The 21143-nt window shown below is 65.5% G+C and overlaps 1 protein-coding gene across 1 annotated transcript; it reads left to right on the top strand.

The window, feature by feature from the left end:
- The first annotated feature begins 1673 nt into the window (after nucleotides 1-1673).
- LMTK3 (lemur tyrosine kinase 3) lies at nucleotides 1674-20010 on the top strand. Its single transcript, XM_058280524.2, is given in 16 exon segments — nucleotides 1674-2121; nucleotides 2965-3098; nucleotides 3270-3420; nucleotides 3901-3977; nucleotides 4418-4536; nucleotides 7527-7614; nucleotides 7951-8099; nucleotides 8351-8435; nucleotides 8506-8627; nucleotides 8732-8881; nucleotides 9456-10557; nucleotides 10559-11981; nucleotides 14396-14808; nucleotides 16601-16736; nucleotides 16884-17021; nucleotides 19853-20010. Coding segments are annotated over 16 exon segments (4380 nt in total). The 5' UTR covers nucleotides 1674-2045; the 3' UTR covers nucleotides 19870-20010.
- Nucleotides 20011-21143: the final 1133 nt, after the last annotated feature.

Raw genomic sequence — 21143 nt, 5'->3', positions numbered from 1 at the left:
GTGTGTTGTTGCTGACGCTGCGGCTGGGGTGGGCAGCTCCGGGCCAACCTCACCCAGCGCGGGACGCGTCGCAGGTGCTCGGGAACCGTGGAGACGTCCGCGGCCGAGGGTGGGAGTCCGCGCTTCCGGGTGTGCTGCGGCTCGGGGCGCTAGGGGGCGCCAGGGGGCGCTAGGGGGCGCTAGGGGGCGCCAGGGGGCGCCAGGGGGCGCTAGGGCGCGCTAGGGGGCGCCAGGGGGCGCTAGGGCGCGGGGCGGGGCGCGGGGGGGGCCGAGACGGCCGCGGCTGGGCGCGGGGATGTGTGTGTCCCTGCCGGTGGTGTCTATGTCCCTGGCCGACGGGGTCCAGTCCCAGCCCTGCCCCTTCCTGGCCCTTGGGGAGGTGGCTTCACCTTGCCGTGCCTCAGTTTCCTCATCCGTACGATGGGGATGAACAGTGTACACAACCTCATAGGCTTGTTGTGAGGATTAAAAGGCGATATGTGGAAAGCCCTGACAGCAACGCCTGGCACAGCGAAAATGCTCGTAAGAAAAAAATAAATGCAATAAAACTATGGCTCTGTATCCTCTGTATGAGAGCGCGCCTGTGGCTGTGCCATGTACGTCCCGGTCACCTCAGAGTAAAGGTGGTGTTTGTGGTGTGTGTTCATGTGTGACCATGGCTGGGTAGTGTCTTTGTAAGTTGGGGTGAAATGTGTGTGTATGTGTGATAATGCGTGCTGATGTGTGTTTAAGTATATGATGCAGGTATCTTTGTGTATCTTTGAAGCCATGTGTGCGCCTGAGTTGTGCGTCTGTGTACATGAGTATGGGATGCCCGCCCGTGTGATGTCTTTGTGTATTTTTGTACGTCATTTGTGTAGCTGTGTTTGCGTGCGTGCGTCTTTGCATGTTACGTGCGTCTATATCCATGTATGAGTTGTGTGTGCGGTGTGTATCTGTGAATGTGAAGTGCGCCTGGGTGGACGCGTGCGAGGGAGGCGTGTTTGTGGGAGTGACCTGTGGCTGTACACGTCTTTCTTGTGTCTTTGTGTCTGTGGTGTGTGTGCCTGTCCGTGTCCGTGTGCATGCCTGCCTGTATCCACGCATGATGTGTGTCTGCGTGAGTCTGTGTCATGTGCATGTCCGGGTGCGTCTGTCTGTCTGATGCCTGCGTCTGGGGGTGCTCTTTGTTGCCCGCGTGTCTGTGGGCTGCCTGCGCGTGTCCGAGCCCGTGGGCCGCAGCACGTCGCCGCGGATCTCTGCGGGTCTTTACCTTGGTCTCTGCCGTGCGGGTCTTTGTGATGCTTCCGCGTTCCTGCGTGGCCCGGTGCGTCTGTGCCGGGGGGCCGGCTTGCCTGTGCGTTCCCCGTGTGGCCCGTCCCTGCGTCTTTGTGTGACGTGTACGTGTCCCCGTCTGCCGGTGGCTGTCCACCTTTGTATGTGATGTGCTCGTCTAGGAGGGTCCCTGCGACATGTGGCCGCTGTGTGTGGGCTGCGTCTGCCTGCGTGACATCTGCATCCTAGCGTGGAGCACACGTGTCCGCGCCAGTGGCATGTCACAGCAATGTCCGGGCCAGGCACTGTGGGCCCTGAGCCCCCGCGGGGGTCTACCAGTCCCTGTCTGTCCCTCCCCCTCCCCTCCAGTCCCCTCCCTCTTGGCAGCCAATGCTACCGGGAGCCAGTTGCCATGACGACGCTCCATCCGCCCTCCTCCCACCCTTCCTCTGACAGGCTCTCTGCTTCCCCAATCCCGGCTGTCCTCGGGGGCGGGGCCCTCATTCACCCCCCCCCCCATCCTACCTTCTCCCCCCCACCCCAGCAATCCCGGCTCCCCAGCTCCTCTCCTCTGTCCGCCTCTCCATCCCTTCATCTGTCTGTCCCTTCTGCGAGGGGGAGGGGGGTACCTGAGCCAGTAAGCAACCCCTCCCTCCCCCTGTCCTGCATCTCCGGCCCCACTCCTGGGCCGGGGGAGGCCAGGGTTGCGCGGGTCCCCATGGCTGGGGGCTGAGGGCCCGCCCCCCCTCCCCAGCTGCCACCACCTTCACCTCCCTCCCATCCTCGACAAGATGCCCGCCTCCGGCGCCCTCATCCTCCTCGCGGCCGTCTCCGCCTCCGGCTGCCTGGCGTCCCCGGCCCACCCCGGTGAGTCTGTCCGGTCATCCGTCTGTCCAGCCCTCCCCACCCCCACCGCGGCCTCGCTGCCTGCCCTGGGCCCTGTCTGCGGGGCTCGGGGGCTCCAGCACCTGTTTGTGCGTCTTCCCGCAGCCGAGCCGGGCCTGGGAGGCTGGGGCTTGTCAGCAGGGCCTGTGGGAGGGAGGCTGGGGGGCGGGTGGGAGGGGGTCCGTTTAGGCAACATGTGTGTGTGTGCACATGCCTGATGCGTGCAAGTGTGCAGGGGACGGGCCTCGGGGAGGGTTGGGGGCAGAGGGGAGCAGTACTATTTCCAGGGGAGACAGCCCAGGAGGCTCCGGCCTGGGGGGGGGGGGTGCACCCAGGGCTGGCAGAGTTCCCTACTCGGGGGTTCGGGCCGGGGAGAGGGGACATGTGTGTGGTTCAAGCGTATCTAAGAGAAACCGGGCTCATCCTCTCCCAGCCTGCAGTTGGGGGCTCACCCTCCTCTCCAAATAAGGGGTAATGAGGCTATCCGTGGGAGTGTACCTCACATTCTGAGAGCCTCCGCCCCACTGTTACTCTCCCTCCCCTCAGTCCTCCCTGGAATTCATCCATGCTTGGTGTGGAAAGGTTTAGGGGGAGTCCCAGCTCGGGGCGAGAGAAGGGGGGACCCCACCCCCAACGCATCCACCTGGGAAGGCCCCAAACTACAACTCCCGTGATGCGTCAGGCCATCCGGCTCCTCTGCTAAGGGGTTCCTGGTTGCAGAGCATCATGGGAGTTGTAGTCCAAGACTGGCCGGGACAGGAGGGGCAAGGAGTCCGGGAATCGGGGGCCTGAAGCCGGGACCCCAGCCCAGCCCTGTGCCTGCAGATGGATTCGCTCTGGGCCGGGCCCCTCTGGCTCCCCCCTATGCTGTGGTCCTCATTTCCTGCTCTGGCCTGCTGGCCTTCATCTTCCTCCTCCTCACCTGTCTGTGCTGCAAACGAGGCGATGTCGGCTTTAAGGTGAGATGCACGGGGGAGATTCGAGGTGAGGAGGAAGACCCCAGCGAGGTCCTCTCCCCGAGCCGTGCCGGGGGTGGGGAGGGGGCAGGAAGTCCCCGAGCCCTGGGGCGGAGACTGGGCTGGGCCTGCGGGGTGGTCACCAGAGGGCTGACACCCCTCTCTCGGCTCCAGGAGTTCGAGAACCCTGAAGGGGAGGATTGCTCCGGGGAGTACACGCCCCCGGCCGAGGAGACCTCCTCCTCACAGTCGCTGCCTGATGTCTACATTCTCCCGCTGGCTGAGGTCTCCCTGCCGATGCCCGCCCCGCAGCCCTCACATTCCGGTACTACCCACCCACTGGCCGGAGGCCCCAGGGACCCCGGGAGTCTTGCCCAGCCGCCAAAGGGGGAGGCGGAGCTGGGGAGACCCTAGAATATAGGGGGTTGCAAGTGGCCTGTAGGGAGGCCGAGATCATCGTGGGGGAAGCCGTGGCTTCATCCAAAATCACATTTGGGGAATCTTGTGAGGAGGCAATCAATGGTGAGCTCAGCCTGGAGCTCCGTCTCGGAGGCAGCCAATGGGAAGCTGGGGTAGCGTCATCGGCTTTGGGGATGCCAGAGGGAAAGGCAGGTTGGATGCTGGGATCTTGCGGGCAGCCAATGAGTTGGCTGGGATTGTGTCATGGGATCTCGGGGGCAGCCAATGAGGAGGCTGAGGCCCTAATATGGAATGTTCGGGGCAGCCAATGGAAAGCAATTGCTGTCTGCTTTCCCCCTGGTCCCCACTGAGCTCAAGGGCTCTCCCTCTCGCCCCCCCACCCCAGACATGACCACGCCCCTGGGCCTCAGCCGCCAGCACCTCAGCTACCTTCAAGAGATTGGGAGTGGCTGGTTTGGGAAGGTGAGCGGGGCTGGGGTGGGGGCTGCAATCCTGTCTTGTGTCCACCACCCCACCACCCCGCTCCCACCACTCCTCATCTGTCCCTCCCCCTGCCTCAGCTCCCCCATCCCCTTCCCCCCTGTCCTCCTCTGTCTCACCTGCTCCCCCCTCCCCATCCCCCCCACATCTGTCCATCAGCGTCTCCCTCCTCACTCCATTGACCACTCCGCCTCGCCACTCGGCCTTCCACGCGTCCATCTGTCCATCCTCCCATTCGTCCCTGCGTCCACCGGACTCTGGGCCCGTGAGTCTCTCCCCCCACATGTGATGGGGGGGCTGGAGGGGAATGAATGGGGAGGCTGCAAAGAGGGGGAAGGTGGGGAACTGTGCAGCAGGTGGGGCTGTTCTGGGGGACAGGGCTGGGGAAGGGGCGCGGGGTGACTCCCGGGTCCCCCGACCAGGTCATCCTGGGGGAGATTTTCTCCGACTACACCCCAGCCCAGGTGGTAGTGAAGGAGCTCCGAGCCAGCGCGGGGCCCCTGGAGCAGCGCAAGTTCATCTCGGAGGCGCAGCCATACAGGTATCCGGGCCTTCTGGGTGGACGTGGCCTCACGGGGTAGCATCTGGGCGTGGAAGAAGCAGAGTGTGGGGCCAAGCCTGGGTCTGAAGCCTGGCTCCCCCTCTTCCTGGCTGTGTGACTCTGGTCAGAGAATTTCCCTCTCCAAGGGACAGATAGGTGAGAGGCAGTAGGATAGGGGGAGAGAGCATGGAAACCAAGCCAGGGGCCTGCTTTTCTCCACTCTGAACCTTGGTATCTTCATCAGGAAAGTGAGTCCAGGAAGCCCGAGTGTCTTCGCGGAGCAGGTAGATCACTCTGTGTTGAGGGCTGGGTACTGAGGGGCCTTCCGTCCCTTAGGCTCCTGCTCATGCAAGAGGAAGGACAGAAATGGAATCTCAGATTGGGGCCCTGAGCTGGCTCCCAAGATGGCCAAGAGCTTTGTCCTTTGCCCCTGGCTCCCCAACTGCTGGAATGTGAGGTCTGGGAAAGCAGGACCCTTCTCTTCCCTGTGTGGTCTCCCCTCCAGTCTAAGGGCTCCTAGGAAAAGGGACAAGCTATTTTCTGGATAAATGCTTTGTAGAGGTAGAGAGCTCCCTGTCTTGGAAAGGCTGTGTCCTCAGAAACCCCTTATCAGAAAAGTTGTAAAAGTGGAGTTTACCCTGAGAACCACAGACACTGGAGTTGGGCACCCCCTTGCTCCAGAACCTCCCATGGCTCCCTATTGCCTGTAGGACAAAGTCTGGCTCTTCCCTACTTCCCACAGGCCCTGCAGGGCCTGGCCCTGTCACCAGGGCCCTCCCCTCCAGCCACTCTCCCCCTTGCTCCAGCCACCCACCTGGTCTCCTCCCAGACCCTCCTTCCTTCCTGCCTCAGGGCCTCTGTCCTTGCTGATTCTCGGCTAGCAGCTCCCTCCCTGTCCGCGCACTCCCAGTTTCGGGTGGCGTGCTCCTCCCAGCTCTCAGATCTCAGCTCAGAAAAGACCTCTTCTGGTCCCCCATGTGAGGAGGTCCCTGTGAAGCTCCTGCGTGTCATCGTGTGTGTTTTCTTCTCAGTTTGTCATTTTTCATCTGTTTACTTGCTTATTGCCTGCCTCTCCCTAGGCCTGGGCTGGGAGCCACTAGCTACATATGGCTCTTTAAATTTCAGTTAAATCAAATGAAGTAAAATGGAAAATTCATGTTCTCAGTCACACATGCCACATTCCAAGTGCTCAGTAGCCACATAGGGCCAGTGGCAGATCCGGGCCACTTCCACCTTCACAGAAAGTTCTGTCGGACAGCGCCGGTCTAGCCCGGCAGCTCGGGGACCATCTCGTCACCCGAGCACGTTTGCTGAGTGAGTCACAGACCAGAGAGCAAACCCCGAGGCTGCCACTGTCGGTGCTGTGGGACCCTGGGTAAATCACTTCACCTCTCTGAGCATCCCTTTCCTCCTGGATCAAACGGGAACCAGGGTCCTCCTTGCGGGGTCATGGGGGAGGAGGCGGTATCCGGAGAGGCCATCCTAGGCCCAGATGAGAAGGTGTGCAGGGAATAGAAGTCTGCCATGCTAAGTCTCCCACGTTGGATGCTCCGGCCATTTTCCGAGCCCCAATACCTGCCCGGTGCTTTGTGATCACTTCATGTATGGTTTCCTGCCAAGCAGGAACGAGGGTCTCTCTTCCCCAGGTGGGGAGGGTCACGGAGGCCTCCTGCCAGCCCCACGACTAAGCCCCTCCTCCCAGCAGGCTCTGGGCTGCAAGCAGAATGTTTTAATCCTCCCCCGCAGCCCCTGTGACATGTCACCTTGAAGCTCACATATCAGGGTGGAGTCCATCAATTTGCCCAAGTTGACTGTCCACCTCCTGGTCCAGGTCCCAGAGACAAGGCCGTGGACAAAACGGCCCCCAGTTCTCACCCTTGCAGAGCTTACGGACTAGTGGCAGAGAAACCCAACCAGCAAATGAAGAGAAAAACCAAAAAGAACGTATCAGATGATGATATGGTGTCATAAAATAAGGCAGTATGTGAAAGGGGAGGTGGGGCTGGGCTGCTTTGGACAGGATGGGGTTGGGGGGTGAGGCCAGTTGGACTAGGAGGAAAGAGCCACACAAAGCACTGGGGAGCAGTATCCTGGCAGAGGGAACAGCAGGTGCAAAGGTTGTGAGGCAGGAAGCAGCCTGAGAAGCAAGCAGCCCAGGAAACGCAGTTACACTGCAATAATAAAATTCAATAAAATGCTAAAATAAGAATGACAGTCCTAGCTAGGGTCTGCTGGGTTCTCCCTGCGTGGCCAGGTCCCCTCTCTTCTCATTAATTTCCACAAGCCCATCAGGGAGTTCCCATTTTACAGATGAGGGAAACCAAGGCAGGGAGAGGTGAAGTGACAGATCTGAGTCACACTCCTGGGAAGGGTGAAGTCAGGATTTAACCTGCCAGAGCCTGACTCTTATCCACGTAAGGGCATGACAGAGGGGCGCCCACCCCACAGTGCTAGGGGGCAGCAAAAGCTTCTGGGGGGATGATGTTGAAGCCGAGAGGACTTTGGGTGGGTGGGTGCGGGGCTCTCCATGGAGAGAACTCTAAGTGCAGTGGCCGCGGGCCTGAGCAGATGGCTGCTGTGCCTGGGGAAGTGGAGTGACGGGAGGACTCCAGGGAGGGCAGCAGGGACAGCCAGAGGAGCTGGAAAGGCCACGGAGCTGCGGCTCTCTCCTGAAGGCGTGGGGGAGCCGCGGGACTGACTGGAGGCGGGGAGGCCAGAGAGGATGAGGCTTGAGCTGTGGGGAAAAGTCAGCGGACCAGAAGGAAGGCTGGCGCGGAGGGGAGGAGGTGCCTGCGGGTCTGGGGGACAGTGAGGCCCTGAGGTGGGACCCCGGGGAGGGAGTGGGAAGAGGTGAGGACACTGAAACCCAGAGGTTTGAAGCAACAGTTGGGTTTGCTAGAAGGTTGCAGGGGAAATGGGGGACGGGGCAGGGGGCTGGGGTGGGATGGAAAGGGGCTGCTTGCCTGACCCAGGCACCTCCCCACCCCCAGAAGCCTGCAGCACCCCAACGTCCTCCAGTGCCTGGGCCTCTGCGTGGAGACACTGCCCTTTCTGCTGATTATGGAATTCTGCCAGCTGGTGAGGGCCTGGGGGAGAGAGGGGGAAACGGAAGGAGTGGGGTCTGGGAGGGGGCTGGGGGCAAGCCTAGGGTCCTAGGAGTCTTCATATTGACAACTGCGTGTCACATCTGCCAACACTTATTATGCACTTACTGTATATGAGCACTCGGAGGCGGTGTGCATTGCACAAGAGGGTAAGGAAGGTTGCATTAGCCACTGTTAGCAGGGGAAACTGAGGCCCAGAGGGAGTGTCCACTGAGTGCGGAGGTCGTCCACGCTTGCCTCAGATTGGCTGGATGTATGGGTGCCTGGGAGGGGCTGGTGGCGCTGACGGGGTCCCTGTCCTCCCCCCCAGGGGGACCTGAAGCGCTACCTCCGCGCCCAGCGGCCCCCTGAGGGCCTGTCCCCCGAGCTGCCCCCTCGAGACCTGCGGACGCTGCAGAGGATGGGGCTGGAGATCGCCCGCGGGCTGGCCCACCTGCACTCGCACAATTACGTGCACAGGTGGGCGGGCAGGGAGGAGCCAGGGCAAGGGGAGGAGCCACAGGGGAGGGGGAGGAGCCCAAGGAAAGGGAGGCTGGCCCAGGGCGGGGAGGAGGGGCGCGTTAGGGGGGGGAGAGGAGGGGGAAGAGTAGGAGGAATCGAGAGGGGAGGAGTCCGGGAGGGGCGAGTCCCCGGAGGGCACGTGGTCTGGCCGTGGGGGGCCGGCGGCCTCGGGGGGGCCCCCGGGCTCACTCCTGCGCCCGCGCCCCCAGCGACCTGGCCCTGCGCAACTGCCTGCTGACCTCCGACCTCACGGTGCGCATCGGCGACTACGGGCTGGCGCACAGCAACTACAAGGTGGGCTGCCCTCCGCGGGGCGGGGCGCGGGGGCCCTGGCGCCGGCTGACCCGCCCCGCCCGCCCCCCAGGAGGACTACTACCTGACCCCCGAGCGCCTGTGGATCCCGCTGCGCTGGGCGGCGCCCGAGCTCCTCGGGGAGCTGCACGGGACCTTCATGGTGGTGGACCAGAGCCGCGAGAGCAACATCTGGTGAGGCGCCCGGCGGCGGGGGGGAAACTGAGGCCCGGAGGGGCGGCGCCCGGGCGCGCCCAGGGCCGGACCCTGACCTCCCGCCGCCCTTCTGCCCCCCGCAGGTCCCTGGGGGTGACCCTGTGGGAGCTGTTTGAGTTCGGGGCGCAGCCCTACCGCCACCTGTCCGACGAGGAGGTGCTCGCCTTCGTGGTGCGCCAGCAGCACGTCAAGCTGGCGCGGCCCCGGCTCAAGCTGCCCTACGCAGACTACTGGTGAGGGCCCCCGCGGCCACGGGCACTCACAGCTGCCCCTCTGCCTCCTCCCTCCGGGTCTCGCCCCCCCCGGTCCCCGCCCCCCTCCCTCGGGGTCCCCGTCCCCCTCCCTCAGGGTCCCCATCCCCCTCCCTCTGGGTCCCTGTCCCCCTCCCTCTGGGTCTCCGTTCCTTCCCTCTGGGTCTCCGCCCCCCTCCCTCTGGCTCTCTGTCCCCTCCTTCTAGGTCCCTGTTCCCCTCCCTCTGGGTCTCCGTCCCCCTCCCTCTGGGTCCCTGTCCCCCTCCCTCTGGGTCTCCGTCCCCCTCCCTCTGGGTCCCCGTCCCCCTCCCTCTGGGTCCCCGTCCCCCTCCCTCTGGGTCCCCGTCCCCCTCCCTCTGGGTCTCCGTCCCCCTCCCTCTGGGTCCCTGTCCCCCTCCCTCTGGGTCCCCGTCCCCCTCCCTCTGGGTCCCTGTCCCCCTCCCTCTGGGTTCCCGTCCCCTCCCTCTTGGTCCCCCTCCCTCTGGGCCTCTGTGTGTCGTTCCTTCCCCCTCCCCCGTCTGGACCTCTGTCCCCTCACCTCTGCCTCCCCCCTCAGGTACGACATCCTGCAGTCCTGCTGGCGGCCGCCTGCCCAGCGCCCCTCGGCCTCCGACCTGCAGCTGCAGCTCACCTACCTGCTCTCCGAGCGGCCCCCGAGGCCCCCGCCGCCTCCCCCGCCCCGCGACGGCCCCTTCCCCTGGCCCTGGCCCGCGGCGCACCCGCCACCCCGGCCGGGCACCCTCTCCTCGCCGTTCCCGCTCCTGGACGGCTTCCCGGGGACCGACCCCGACGACGTCCTCACGGTGACCGAGAGCAGCCGTGGGCTCAACCTCGAGTGCCTGTGGGAGAAGGCCCGGCGGGGCGCGGGCCGCGGCGGGGGTCCCCCGCCCTGGCAGCCGGCCTCGGCGCCCCCGGCCCCCCACGCCAACCCCTCCAACCCCTTCTACGAGGCGCTGGCCACCCCCAGCGTGCTGCCCGTCATCAGCGCCCGCAGCCCCTCGGTGGGCAGCGAGTACTACATCCGCCTGGAGGAGCACGGCTCCCCGCCCGAGCCCCTCTTCCCCAACGACTGGGACCCCCTGGACCCAGGCGTGCCGCCCCCCCAGCCCCCGCAGGCCCCCTCCGAGGTCCCCCAGCTGGTGTCTGAGACCTGGGCCTCCCCGCTCTTCCCCGCGCCCCGGCCCTTCCCGACCCAGGCCTCCACCTCAGGCGGCTTCCTCCTGAGCGGCTGGGACCCCGAGGGCCGGGGCGCCGGGGAGACCCTGGCGGGGGACCCCGCTGAGGTGCTGGGGGAGCGGGGGGCCGCCCCGTGGGCCGACGAGGAAGAGGAGGAGGAGGAGGGCAGCTCCCCGGGGGAGGACAGCAGCAGCCTGGGGGCGGGCCCCAGCTGCCGGGGCCCCCTGCCCTGCCCCCTGTGCAGCCGCGAGGGCGCCTGCTCCTGCCTGCCCCTGGAGCGGGGGGACGCCGTGGCCGGCTGGGGGGGCCACCCTGCCCTGGGCTGTCCCCACCCCCCAGAGGACGACTCGTCCCTGCGGGCAGAGCGGGGGTCCCTGGCCGACCTGCCCATGGCCCCCCCCGCCTCGGCCCCCCCCGAGTTCCTGGACCCCCTCATGGGGGCGGCGGCGCCCCAGTACCCCGGGCGGGGGCCACCCCCCGCTCCCCCCCCCCCCGCCGCCACCTCCCCGGGCCCCCACGGACCCGGCCGCATCCCCCGACCCCGCCTCGGCCGTGGCCAGTCCCGGCTCGGGCCTGTCGTCTCCGGGCCCCAAGCCGGGGGACAGCGGCTACGAGACCGAGACCCCTTTTTCCCCGGAGGGAGCCTTCCCAGGCGGGGGGGCGGCCGAGGAGGAGGAAGGGGTCCCTCGGCCGCGGGCTCCCCCCGAGCCGCCCGACCCCGGAGCGCCCCGGCCACCCCCAGACCCGGGTCCCCTCCCACCCCCGGGGACCTGGGAGAAGCCAACCTTCGTGGTTCAAGTGAGCACCGAGCAGCTGCTGATGTCCCTGCGGGAGGATGTGACAAGGAACCTCCTGGGGGACAAGGGGGCCACCCCCCGGGAGGCGGGGCCCCGGAAGACGGGGAGAAGCCCCGGGAACAGAGAGAAAGCCCCGGGCGGGCACAGGGACCCGGCAGTCCCAGGCGGCGGCAAGAGAGCCCCAAGCCCGAGCCAGGACCCGAGCCTCCCCGCGAACGGGGCGACAGTGTTGGAGAACGGGGCACAGGTAGCCCCAGGCACCGAGGAGAAGGCGGCCGCGAACGGGGGCCCAGGATCCCCAGGGAGAGAAGAGAAAGTGCTGGAGAATGGGGAGCTGACACCCCCAAGGAGGGAGGCGAAACTGCTGGAGAATGGGGGCCCGAAGTCCCCCGAGGCCACGGAGAAAGTGCTGGTGAATGGGGGGTTGACGCCCCCAAAGAGCGAGGAGGCATCCGAGAATGGGGGCCCGAGACTCCCCAGGAACGCGGAGAGGCCTCCAGAGACTGGGCCTTGGAGAGCCCCCGGGCCCTGGGAGAAGATGCCCGAGAGTGGGGGTCCAGCCCCCACGATCAGGGGGCCAGCCCCCGAGACCTCGCCGGCGAGGGTGCCCGAGCCCGGGGCGGCGCCCCCGAGCGGCGCGGAGACAGCCCCTGGTACCTCTGGCCCGGCCCCCAGGAGCGGGGCCCCGGAGGCCGGGACCGAGAGGAGAGCCCCCGCGACTGGGGGGGCGCTGAGAGCCCCCGCGGCTGGGAGGCTGGACCCCGGGAGTGGGGGCCGAGTCCCAGTGGGGTCGGGGACGGCCCCCGGCGGCGGCCCCGGAAGCGGCGTGGACGCAAAGGCCGGATGGGCCGACAGCACGAGGCCGCCGCCGCTGCCGCCGCCGGAGAAGCCGCCGGAGACGCCGCCGAGGAGGCCGGAGCCGGCGCCCCTGAGGGCCAGGCCGGAGGTGGCCCCCGAGGGAGACCCCGGGGTCCCCGACAGCAGGGCCGCCGGAGACACAGCACCCAGCGGAGACGGGGACCCCCCCAAGCTGGAGAGGAAGGGTCCCGAGATGCCACGGCTGTTCTTGGACTTGGGACCCCCTCAGGGGAACAGCGAGCAGATCAAAGGTGAGCAGGTGGCTGGGGGGCCACGGGGGGCCCAGGGCCAACCCCTCCCAGAGGCAGAAAATCCCCTGGGTGAGCAGAGACCACAGGTCGGGCTGGCCTCGTTCTGGCTCTGCCCCTCCCTGGCTCTGTGACCTTGGGCAAATGATTTTACCCCTCTGTGCCTCGGTTTCCCCATCTGCCAAAGATGGATGACAACGGTAGGGCTGTCGGGAGGATGAAATGAGTCGGTGCTGAGCACTGCTTGTCTCGCTGCGATTAATGTAGACCGGGGGCATCAAACTCGTGCCCACGGGCGCCAGGCAGTCCAGGGGCGAAGGAAGTGGCTGGAGCAGGGGAGGTGGGAGGTGGGGGAGAGATGCCTTGTCCAGAGGGGGCAGCCGCTTCTCAGCTCCATTCAGGAAGTGCCCACCCATTGCTGCCAAAGCTGCCGCTTTCTCTTTTAAGTCCTGGGGTTTTCTGTGGTTGCAGCCAGTTCAAAGGCAGCCCGTTTTTGGAGGCTGGGGCCCTGCCCTGAACTTCCCAAAAAGCTCAGGCATCCTGGGTGGGCGCTCTGTCCCTGCCCTGCCCACCCCCCCCCCACGGCATTGGGGACCCAAGAGGGGTGGGTCCCTCTTGGAAAACAATTTTGAGGGCAACGCAGGAAATGTTTTGTCACAGAGGGGATGGTTTAAATGACGGGAAATGGAGGGTAAAGATAAGAGGCTCCTTTTGAGATGTGGACATGCAGGCTGTGGCTCCACCAGATTTGCCACAAGGCCTGATAAATACTGGCCTGAGAGTGGGGGCGGGGCAGCTAGCGGAAGTGTCAGCTCCTGTGGGAGGGACACTCAGTGTATGCTGGGGCCAGGGCCGTATTTTATATGGGCAATCTCAGAAGGGTTAGCATCTCGGTTTACCGAAGAGAGCCTGCAGCTCAGGGACTAAGAGACAAGGCTAGGACACTGCCACCTCCATGGAGTTGTCATGAGGAGTCTGTAGCCACCTGTGTCAGGTAAGCCCCCAGGCAGTGTGAAAATGCCAGGGCATGAGCCGCTAAGATGCCTCAGAGGATTTGAGTAAGGCTAGGATGGCTGGCTGAGAAATTATGGGGAAGGGCCTGCCATTCCTACCCCCCCACACTGAACTCCTACCCATCCTTCATGACCCCACCCAAATTTCCCCTTCCAGGGAAGCCTTCCTGATTTCCAAAGGCTGTCACCCAGCCTTTGGGCACTCACATTCCCCGATTGCTGCCTCTGTGTAGTCCCTGAGATAGATGGTTAGGGAAGGCCATGAGGGAGCAAGCCACGTGGACATCTGCGGGAAGGGAGTTCCAGGTAGAGGGCACTGAGATGGGCACTAGCTTGGCAGGTTCAGAGAATAGCAAAGGCCGGTAAAGCTGGAGCAGAGAAAATAATGGGAGGACAGTGACCTGGCCCCTATCCATCTTTTTCCCTGCCCCTCCTCTCACCCCCACTGTCGCCCCCCCCCCCTCCCCCTGGGCATGGCACACAGTTCACTTAATGCCCAGTGGAGAGATGAGTGGCCCTTGTCCATTTACCAGTGAGGAAACCGAGGCTCAGAGAGGTGGATCTGCTTGCCCAGGGGCACACAGCAAGCAAGCTGGGTAGGCTTGGGCCTCAGCACCGTTCTTCCTCTCCCGAGGACCTGACGTCCTTCCCTCCCATCAGCCAGGGAGTCTTAGGGCCGGGAAGGGGCCGGCAGTTGCTTCAGACACCACGTGTGCCTGGAAATCAGGGGCTGGAGAGAGGTACCTTGGTCACCTTCGCGGCAGGGAACAGGGAGTGTTCATTCATCGCACAGCTCTGTGCTGGGCATGCAGCTGTGATGGAGCGGGGTCAGTCTCTGTGCCCTGGGGAGACAAATGCTAATCCCGTGCTGCAGCAATGTAGTTCCAGGATGGAATAATCCTCTGGGAAGGAGCGGGGCCCTGTGTCGCGGGGTGGCCTGGCCTGACCTCCTGGGAGATCTCTGAAGGCTTTGAAAGCCCAGGGCTGGGGGAGGAGCAGGACTTGGATGAGATCAGGCTGTTCCAGATGGAAGGGAACAGCACAAGCAAAGGCTCAGAGATGGGAGAACACCCAGCCAGAGGCCCCACGTGGCTGGGCAGAGGCCAAGCCAGAATGAAGTGGGGACAGAGCCCGAAGAGGTCACCCGAGCTGGGGCACCAGGGCCTGGCCCAGCAGATGGGGCTTTATGCTGTGGGCCCGGGGGAGCCATGGGGAGGCTAAGCCCAGGAGTGGGGGGTCGCTCTCCCATCCTGCGTGGAGAAAGGCCGCGGTGCAGCCCTGCGGTTCACACTGGGAGGCGGGCTCGGACTGGCCGAGTGGCATTCCGGGGGGCGCGCGGCTGGGCGGGAGGGCCTGCCTCAGTGTCCCCGGCGGCGGGGGCTCACCGGCTCTCTCCCCCCACAGCCAAGCTCTCGCGGCTCTCGCTGGCGCTGCCGCCGCTCACGCTCACGCCGTTCCCGGGGCCGGGCCCGCGGCGGCCCCCGTGGGAGGGCGCGGACGCCGGGGCGGCTGGCGGGGAGGCCGGCGGGGCGGGGGCGCCGGGGCCGGCGGAGGAGGACGGGGAGGACGAGGACGAGGAGGAGGACGAGGACGAGGAGGCGGCGGCGGGCGCGGCGGCGGGGCCGCGGGGCCCCCGGAGGGCGCGGGCAGCCCCGGTGCCCGTCGTGGTGAGCAGCGCCGACGCGGACGCGGCCCGCCCGCTGCGGGGGCTGCTCAAGTCGCCGCGCGGGGCCGACGAGCCCGAGGACAGCGAGCTGGAGAGGAAGCGCAAGATGGTCTCCTTCCACGGGGACGTGACCGTCTACCTCTTCGACCAGGTGCGCGGCCTGGGGGCGGGATGGGCGGGGCCTGAGGCTGGGCCAGGGGGGCGGGCGGGGCCTGAGTGAGGGGGGGGTCGGGGCGGGGCCAGGCGGGTGGGGCGGGGTCCGAGCTGGGGGCGGGGCCCGGGGACAGAACAGGGGGTGGGCGGGGCTTGAGGCTAGACCAGGTGGATGGGGCGGGGCCTCGAGGGTGGGGGTCAGGGCCTGGGGATAGACTAGGTGGGTGGGGGCGGGGCCTGGATGGTGGGCGGGGGCCTTGAGCTAGACCAGGTGGACGGGCGGGGCCCGGAGGGTGGGGGTGAGGCCTGAGGCTAGACCAAGTGAATGGGGCGGGGCCTGGAGGGTGAGGGTGGGGCCTGAGGCTAGACCAAGTGAATGGGGCGGGGCCTGAGGCTAGACCAAGTGAATGGGGCGGGGCCTGGAGGGTGAGGGTGGGGCCTGAGGCTAGACCAAGTGAATGGGGCGGGGCCTGAGGCTAGACCAAGTGAATGGGGCGGGGCCTGGAGGGTGAGGGTGGGGCCTGAGGCTAGACCAAGTGAATGGGGCGGGGCCTGAGGCTAGACCAAGTGAATGGGGCGGGGCCTGGAGGGTGAGGGTGGGGCCTGAGGCTAGACCAAGTGAATGGGGCGGGGCCTGGAGGGCGAGGGTAGGGCCTGAGGCTAGACCAAGTGAATGGGGCGGGGCCTGGAGGGGGGGGTCGGGGCCTGGAGGGGGGGGTCGGGGCCCGGGAATAGAGCAGAAGGGCGGGGCGGGGCCTGGAGGGGGCGGGGCCTGGGGTAGAAGAGGTGGGGGGGACAGTACTGAGGGTATAGTGGTGTCAGGGCGAGCCTGGGGAGGCTGGGGGAAGTGTTGAGGATGTGGGCGCGGGGCGTGGGCGGTGGGGGCGGGGCCTAGCGAGGCTTGGGGCGGGGCTTGTCGAGCAGGCCTCTGGCGGAGGGAGCTGCTCGGGGGCGGCCTCGGGATGGCGGCAGCGGGTGGGGCTTACAGATGGGGCAGGTGGAGGGTTGGGGGTGGGGCCTGGGGCGATGGAGCTAGCGGATTAGCGCGGGATTTAGAGATGGGTTGAGGAGTGTGTGACTGGGGTCTAGAAAGGCTGGGGGACAGTGCTGAGAGAAAGGGAGGCGGGTGCTGCCTGTGGCCTGGGGCAGCGGCTAGGTGAGCCTGCGGCGGGCGCACCCGGCTGAGATCTTGTGAAAACGGGGTCCTGAGCGGCCGCGAGGCTCAGGGCTGGGGCGGGGGGAGGGGGGGACGGACGGGGGACGGACACCTGTGGGGGCGGGGCTTATGGGCCCGGGGGCGGAGTCGGCTCATCCCGTGGGGGAAGTGAGCAGAATGGGGTAGGGGTTTGGAGGGCCGGGGGAGCAGTAGTTCTGGGTCTGGCCCCGAAAAGCTGAGGTCTCGGCTGTAGGTGGGGCTCCCGGTGAAGGGCGGCGCTTACGGAAATCGTATTGGCCCAGGGGCTCCCGCAGAGGCAGCGCGTTAAGGGCGGGGCTTGGGGGGAGAATGCCCGCCCTCGGCGGCGGGGCGGGGCTTGCCGGGCGCGGGGCGGGGCTCGCCGGGAGGGGCGGGGCTCGCCGGGAGGGGCGGGGCCTCGGGCGGGGTCAAGGCCGGCGCCAGGTGTCGAAGGCAGAAAAGGGGCTCTAGCCGCCTCTCCGGAGTGAGAGTCAGGGATCCTTTGCCCGGGTGCCCGCGCCCCACAGACGTTAGCGGGCTTTGCTGTTTGTTGGGGGTGCGGTGGGTGGGCTGTGATGGTTCGCCCCGTCCCGCCTCCCCTAATCTGCCGTCTCAGGAGACGCCAACCAACGAACTGAGCGTCCAGGGCCCCCCCGAGGGGGACACGGACCCGTCAACGCCCCCAGCGCCCCCGACGCCTCCCCACCCCGCCACCCCCGGAGATGGGTTTCCCAGCAACGACAGCGGCTTTGGTAAGGGGCAGGGGGTGCCGGGGAGGGACTGTTGGGGGAGTGAGGGCCGCTGCAGGGGAAGGGAGCGGGGTCTGAGGGCGGGAGCTGAAGTTGGGGGGACGCAGAAGGGGCTGAGGGGCTGACGCGTCCCCTCCTGTCCACCTCCAGGAGGCAGTTTCGAGTGGGCGGAGGATTTCCCCCTCCTGCCCCCGCCAGGCCCCCCCCTGTGCTTCTCCCGCTTCTCCGTCTCGCCTGCGCTGGAGACCCCGGGGCCCCCCGCCCGGGCCCCCGACGCCCGGCCCGCAGGTACTGTCCCCACCCTGCCCGCGGCGGGCTTGAGCGTCTCCGCTTGTCTCCTTCCCAGCCCGCCTCTGGATTTCCCTGCCTCTCGCGGCCGCTCTCTGCTGCCCGTTGCATAGTCAGCGCCCCCCACCCAGCCCCAACCCCGGCTGGGAGCAGCACAGCACCTCGGGGTGAACATCAGATAGGCTTGGGCAGCCACGGCCCCTCCCTGAGCCTCAGTTTCCCCTTCTGTAAGGATCCCCTCCCAGCCCTGCCCGTCTCCTTCCCGTCTCCGGGCCCAGACTCCTGCGTGCCGTTTGTGGGGATCGTGAGCCAACCCCGGTTTTGAGGAGGCAGACAAGGAGAGAGAGGAAGTGGGGTGCTCTTGGCCAGCTAGTGTGCACCAGAGTGGGAATTCACTACCAGCAGCGACACCGCTGCTACTGATAAGGACGTAGGCCCTGTGACGGGCTTGACACTGAAACTCATCTCCTCCTCACTCTCATTCCTTGGGGTGGACTCGCGTCTCATCCGCATTTTACCAGAGAAGACTGAGGAGCCAGGATTCAAACCCGGGCTGCCTGGCCTGAGCGCCTGGGGTCCCCCACTCCCAACAGTCACCATTTATCAGGCTCCTTTCCTATGGCTTTGCGCACACGTCACATTGCACGTCATCTCGGCCATCTTGGGAGAGGGCCACGTCACCCCCCCTTTCTGGCTGTGTCCCAGGCTGAGATGACTCTCAAAGAGGGGCAGCGGGCGCGGTACCGGGCTCTCTGCTGCCCCCTGCTGCCGCTGCAGGTAACTGCCCGGAACGCAGAGCTGCCTCCGAGCTGAGCGTGTGGAGCCTTCCCCCGGGAGCTCTCGGAGTCAGGAAGTGGAAAGTTCCGTTTCTGCTCCCGCAAATCCTGCCTGAGTTCAGCCCTGCCACTTCTTGGCTATGTGCAGCACTTTCCCAGTTTCCTCATCTGCAGAACGGGGGAGATCACAGGCTCTCACTCCTAAGATTATGGGGGAAATGAGCTGGCTTCATCTTCCCTGTGCTCGCGGCACACAGCCTGGCCATGTCACAATGTTTTCTGACCATTCACTGTCCCCACTCCTCATTAAGTAGGTGCTTCCTGACCTGCTGCTGTGCGCAGGCACTCTCCCTGGGCCTGACCCCAGACCCGTGACCACGTAGTCCCTCAATAAATGGAGAGCTGCAAACTCAGGGTTGCTGGGAAAGCAGGTGACAAGAGGAAAGGGCTTTGTCTGGAGATGCGGGAAGGCTTCTGGAGGAAGTGACCTTTAATTAGAGACTTGAAGGATTGGCTTGTCATTAACTAGGGCAAGGGGACAGACAGCATTCTAACAGAAGGAACAGCTTGTGCAAAGGGCCTGAGGGAGGAGAGAGCTTGGCCGGTCCAAGGAACAGAAGGGAGATGGAGTGGCTGGGAGTTACTGAGAGAGAGTGCGGGTGGGTGCAGGGGGGTGAGGGTGAGAGTGGCAGGGGCAGACCAGGTAGGGCTTGAGTGCTGGGCTGGGGCTTTGTTCCAGAGGTGCTGGGGAGCCACAGGAAGGCTGGGAGCAGGGGAGGGGCAGGGTCAGCTCTGGGTGTAGAAACACTCATCTGGAGCTGTGTGGGAGAAGGACTGGAGGGGAGAAACTGGGGACCGGGGGAGGCTAGGGCAAAGGTCCAGGATAGAAAGAGAGGACAAGGCTTGAGCCTGGGGCTATTTGGACAAGAGGGGACAGAGCACAGGGCAGGAGGATGCACCTGACTGCATCCTCAGGTCTCACCTCCTGAAGGCCCCATGAGGACAGGGCAACGTGTGTTCCAGGGTGTGGGGACACTGGCCAAGTGGTGAGTCAGGGCTGAGGCTGGCAGGGTGAGCAAGAGGGATGACTTCACCTTGAATGGCCGGGAGAGGAGACGGACGACCCAGTCGTGAGAAACCCCGGATCCCCTCACTTGGTCCACAGACACTCCCACTGCAGCGCCGGCTGGGCGGGCGGCTGAGCCCGTGGTCCCTGAGACAGCCGGGGCTTCCTTCTCCCTCACACTCCCCTGCTATTGTCCACCTAACGACCGTTTATCAGGTGCTGAGTGAAGCCAGAGTTTCCCCACGCCTTTGGGGAGGAGGAGATGAGGGCCATTTCCCTACCTAAAGAGGGAAACTGAGGCTCAGAGCAAGGGAGAAGGGTGGTGATCGGACTCAGGCCACCCAGTCAGGAACTGGCGCAGCAGGGGTGAGGTGGCACGTGGGGACTCCTCTGTGGGCAGCCCCCAGCCAAGACCTTGCTCTCCTGGGATCTGTGGAATGGGTGGGGCAGTTTCATTCCATGCAGGAGGCTGGAGGAGGAGTCACAGGGAAGCGTGGTGGGAGGCTCGTGGGGAGAGGCTTTTCCTCAGAGACGGTGCCTTGTGCCAGGCCCCGCACTGGCCGCAACCACCAAAACCCAGTCCTACCCTCCCCAAGAGTACGCTCCAGAGAGGGAAGCAGAGAGGAAGCTCTTCCAAAGAAATGCTTTCAGAGTGATAGAAGTGAAGAAAAAGAGGCTGGTGAGGGGGCGACTGCTTGAACCAATGGTCAGGAAGGCTGCTGAGGAGATAGCATCACTGGGGGGCCCCGAGTTACAAGGGCAGGGCTGCCACCAGGCTCCAAGCAGCAGGAATGGCCAGTGCAAAGGTCCTGGGGCAGGACCGGACCTGCTGTGTTCCGGCAGCAAGGAGGCCGCCAGGGTTGGGGCAGGGTGGGGAGGGCGGAAGGTGAGGGCAGAGAGGGGACAGGGCCGAGGCTGTGGGGCCTTATGGGCCACGGTGGGGACTTCGCCCTGTCATTCGTTTTCCTCTCCACTCCCTCCGTCCTCAGGCCCCGTGGAGAACTGACTCCCCAAAGACCTGACCCCCCAGCCCCCTCAGAAGAGGAGCGGCGAGTAGAATCCTCTGTGGACGACGGAGCCACTGCCACCACCACCGCAGACGCCGCCTCCGGGGAGGCCCCTGAGGCCGGGCCCTCCCCCTCCCCCACCACGTGCCAAACGGGGGGCCCTGGTCCCCCGTCCCCCAGCCCCCCGGACGGCTCCCCTGACTCCCCCGGACCCCCTCGGTGCCAAATGAAGCAGGAAAGCCCTTGCCTCTCCCTGGAGAGCCACCCTTCTTGAAACTGAACTGAACTTTCGGGCCTGGAGCCCCTCGGCACAGCGGAGGCCCCTCCTCTCCCGCTCCTGGCCCCCGACTGGGGCCGCAGGCTTCGGGGGCCTGGCCCCCCATCTCGCGTCGCCCCTCCCCTCCCCCGGCCTGGCCCCTGGAGGGGCCTCAGGCTCAAACCTTCGCGTGGCATTTTCACATTATTTAAAAAAGACAAAAACAACTTTTTTGGAGGAACGCAGGGTCCTTGCGTGTTTCAGCGGGGAGACGCAGGGGGTGGGGTGCGGCCCAGGAAGAGTCGCCCTCCCAGGACACGCTCGCTGGACACGGAGGCTCAGCGGCCGGCGTGAGGCCTGGGCTCCCGGCCCTCTGGAGCCCGGCTGTCTGCTGTCCGCGTGGCCCGACCCCAGCTGTAGCCCTCCACTTGCACAGCTCCCAGGAGCCAGCGAGGACTGGGGAAGGTGGACGGGTGTGGTCGGAGCCGCGTCCCCGGGCGGCCCGCTGTGGTGGCAGCCGGAGCCTGAGCCACGGCCTGCGCTGGCAGGGTGGGGCTCAGAAGTGACCTGCAGACCCCCACGTTGGGCCATGGCGCCAGCCCACGCACCTTTTCAGAACGGCACTGCCTGTTCGCGGGTCGGCTTCTGTCTCCCTGCCCAGGAGGGCTCTGCCTCAGTTTACCTGTTTGCCCCCATGCCCACCCACCTCGCTGAAATTCTCCCTAACTGCGTCTCTCCATCCCCATTTATTTATTTGTCCCTTTGGCTGCCTGTCTCGCTCTGGCCCAGTTTCTGTGCCCCTGCCCCGTCCTCGCCATCCACCATCTGTGTGCTGACCCATCTCCCTGTGCCTGCACTTTCCCTCAGCCTCCTCCTCCCTGGCTAGTTCTAGTTCTTTGTTTTAGCTTTGACCCGTCTCCACTCGTTTCTCCTTGTCTGTGTCTTCCTGGCGCCTTCCTGTCTCTATTATATCTTCCTGCCTTTTGTCTCTATTTTTGTCTCTGATTCTCCTGGGTG

This window comes from Dasypus novemcinctus, chromosome 18, assembly GCF_030445035.2.
Source record: "Dasypus novemcinctus isolate mDasNov1 chromosome 18, mDasNov1.1.hap2, whole genome shotgun sequence".
NCBI classification, from domain to species: domain Eukaryota; kingdom Metazoa; phylum Chordata; class Mammalia; order Cingulata; family Dasypodidae; genus Dasypus; species Dasypus novemcinctus.
Note: the sequence above shows the minus strand (reverse complement) of the source record. Positions and strands in the feature narration are given on the sequence as shown.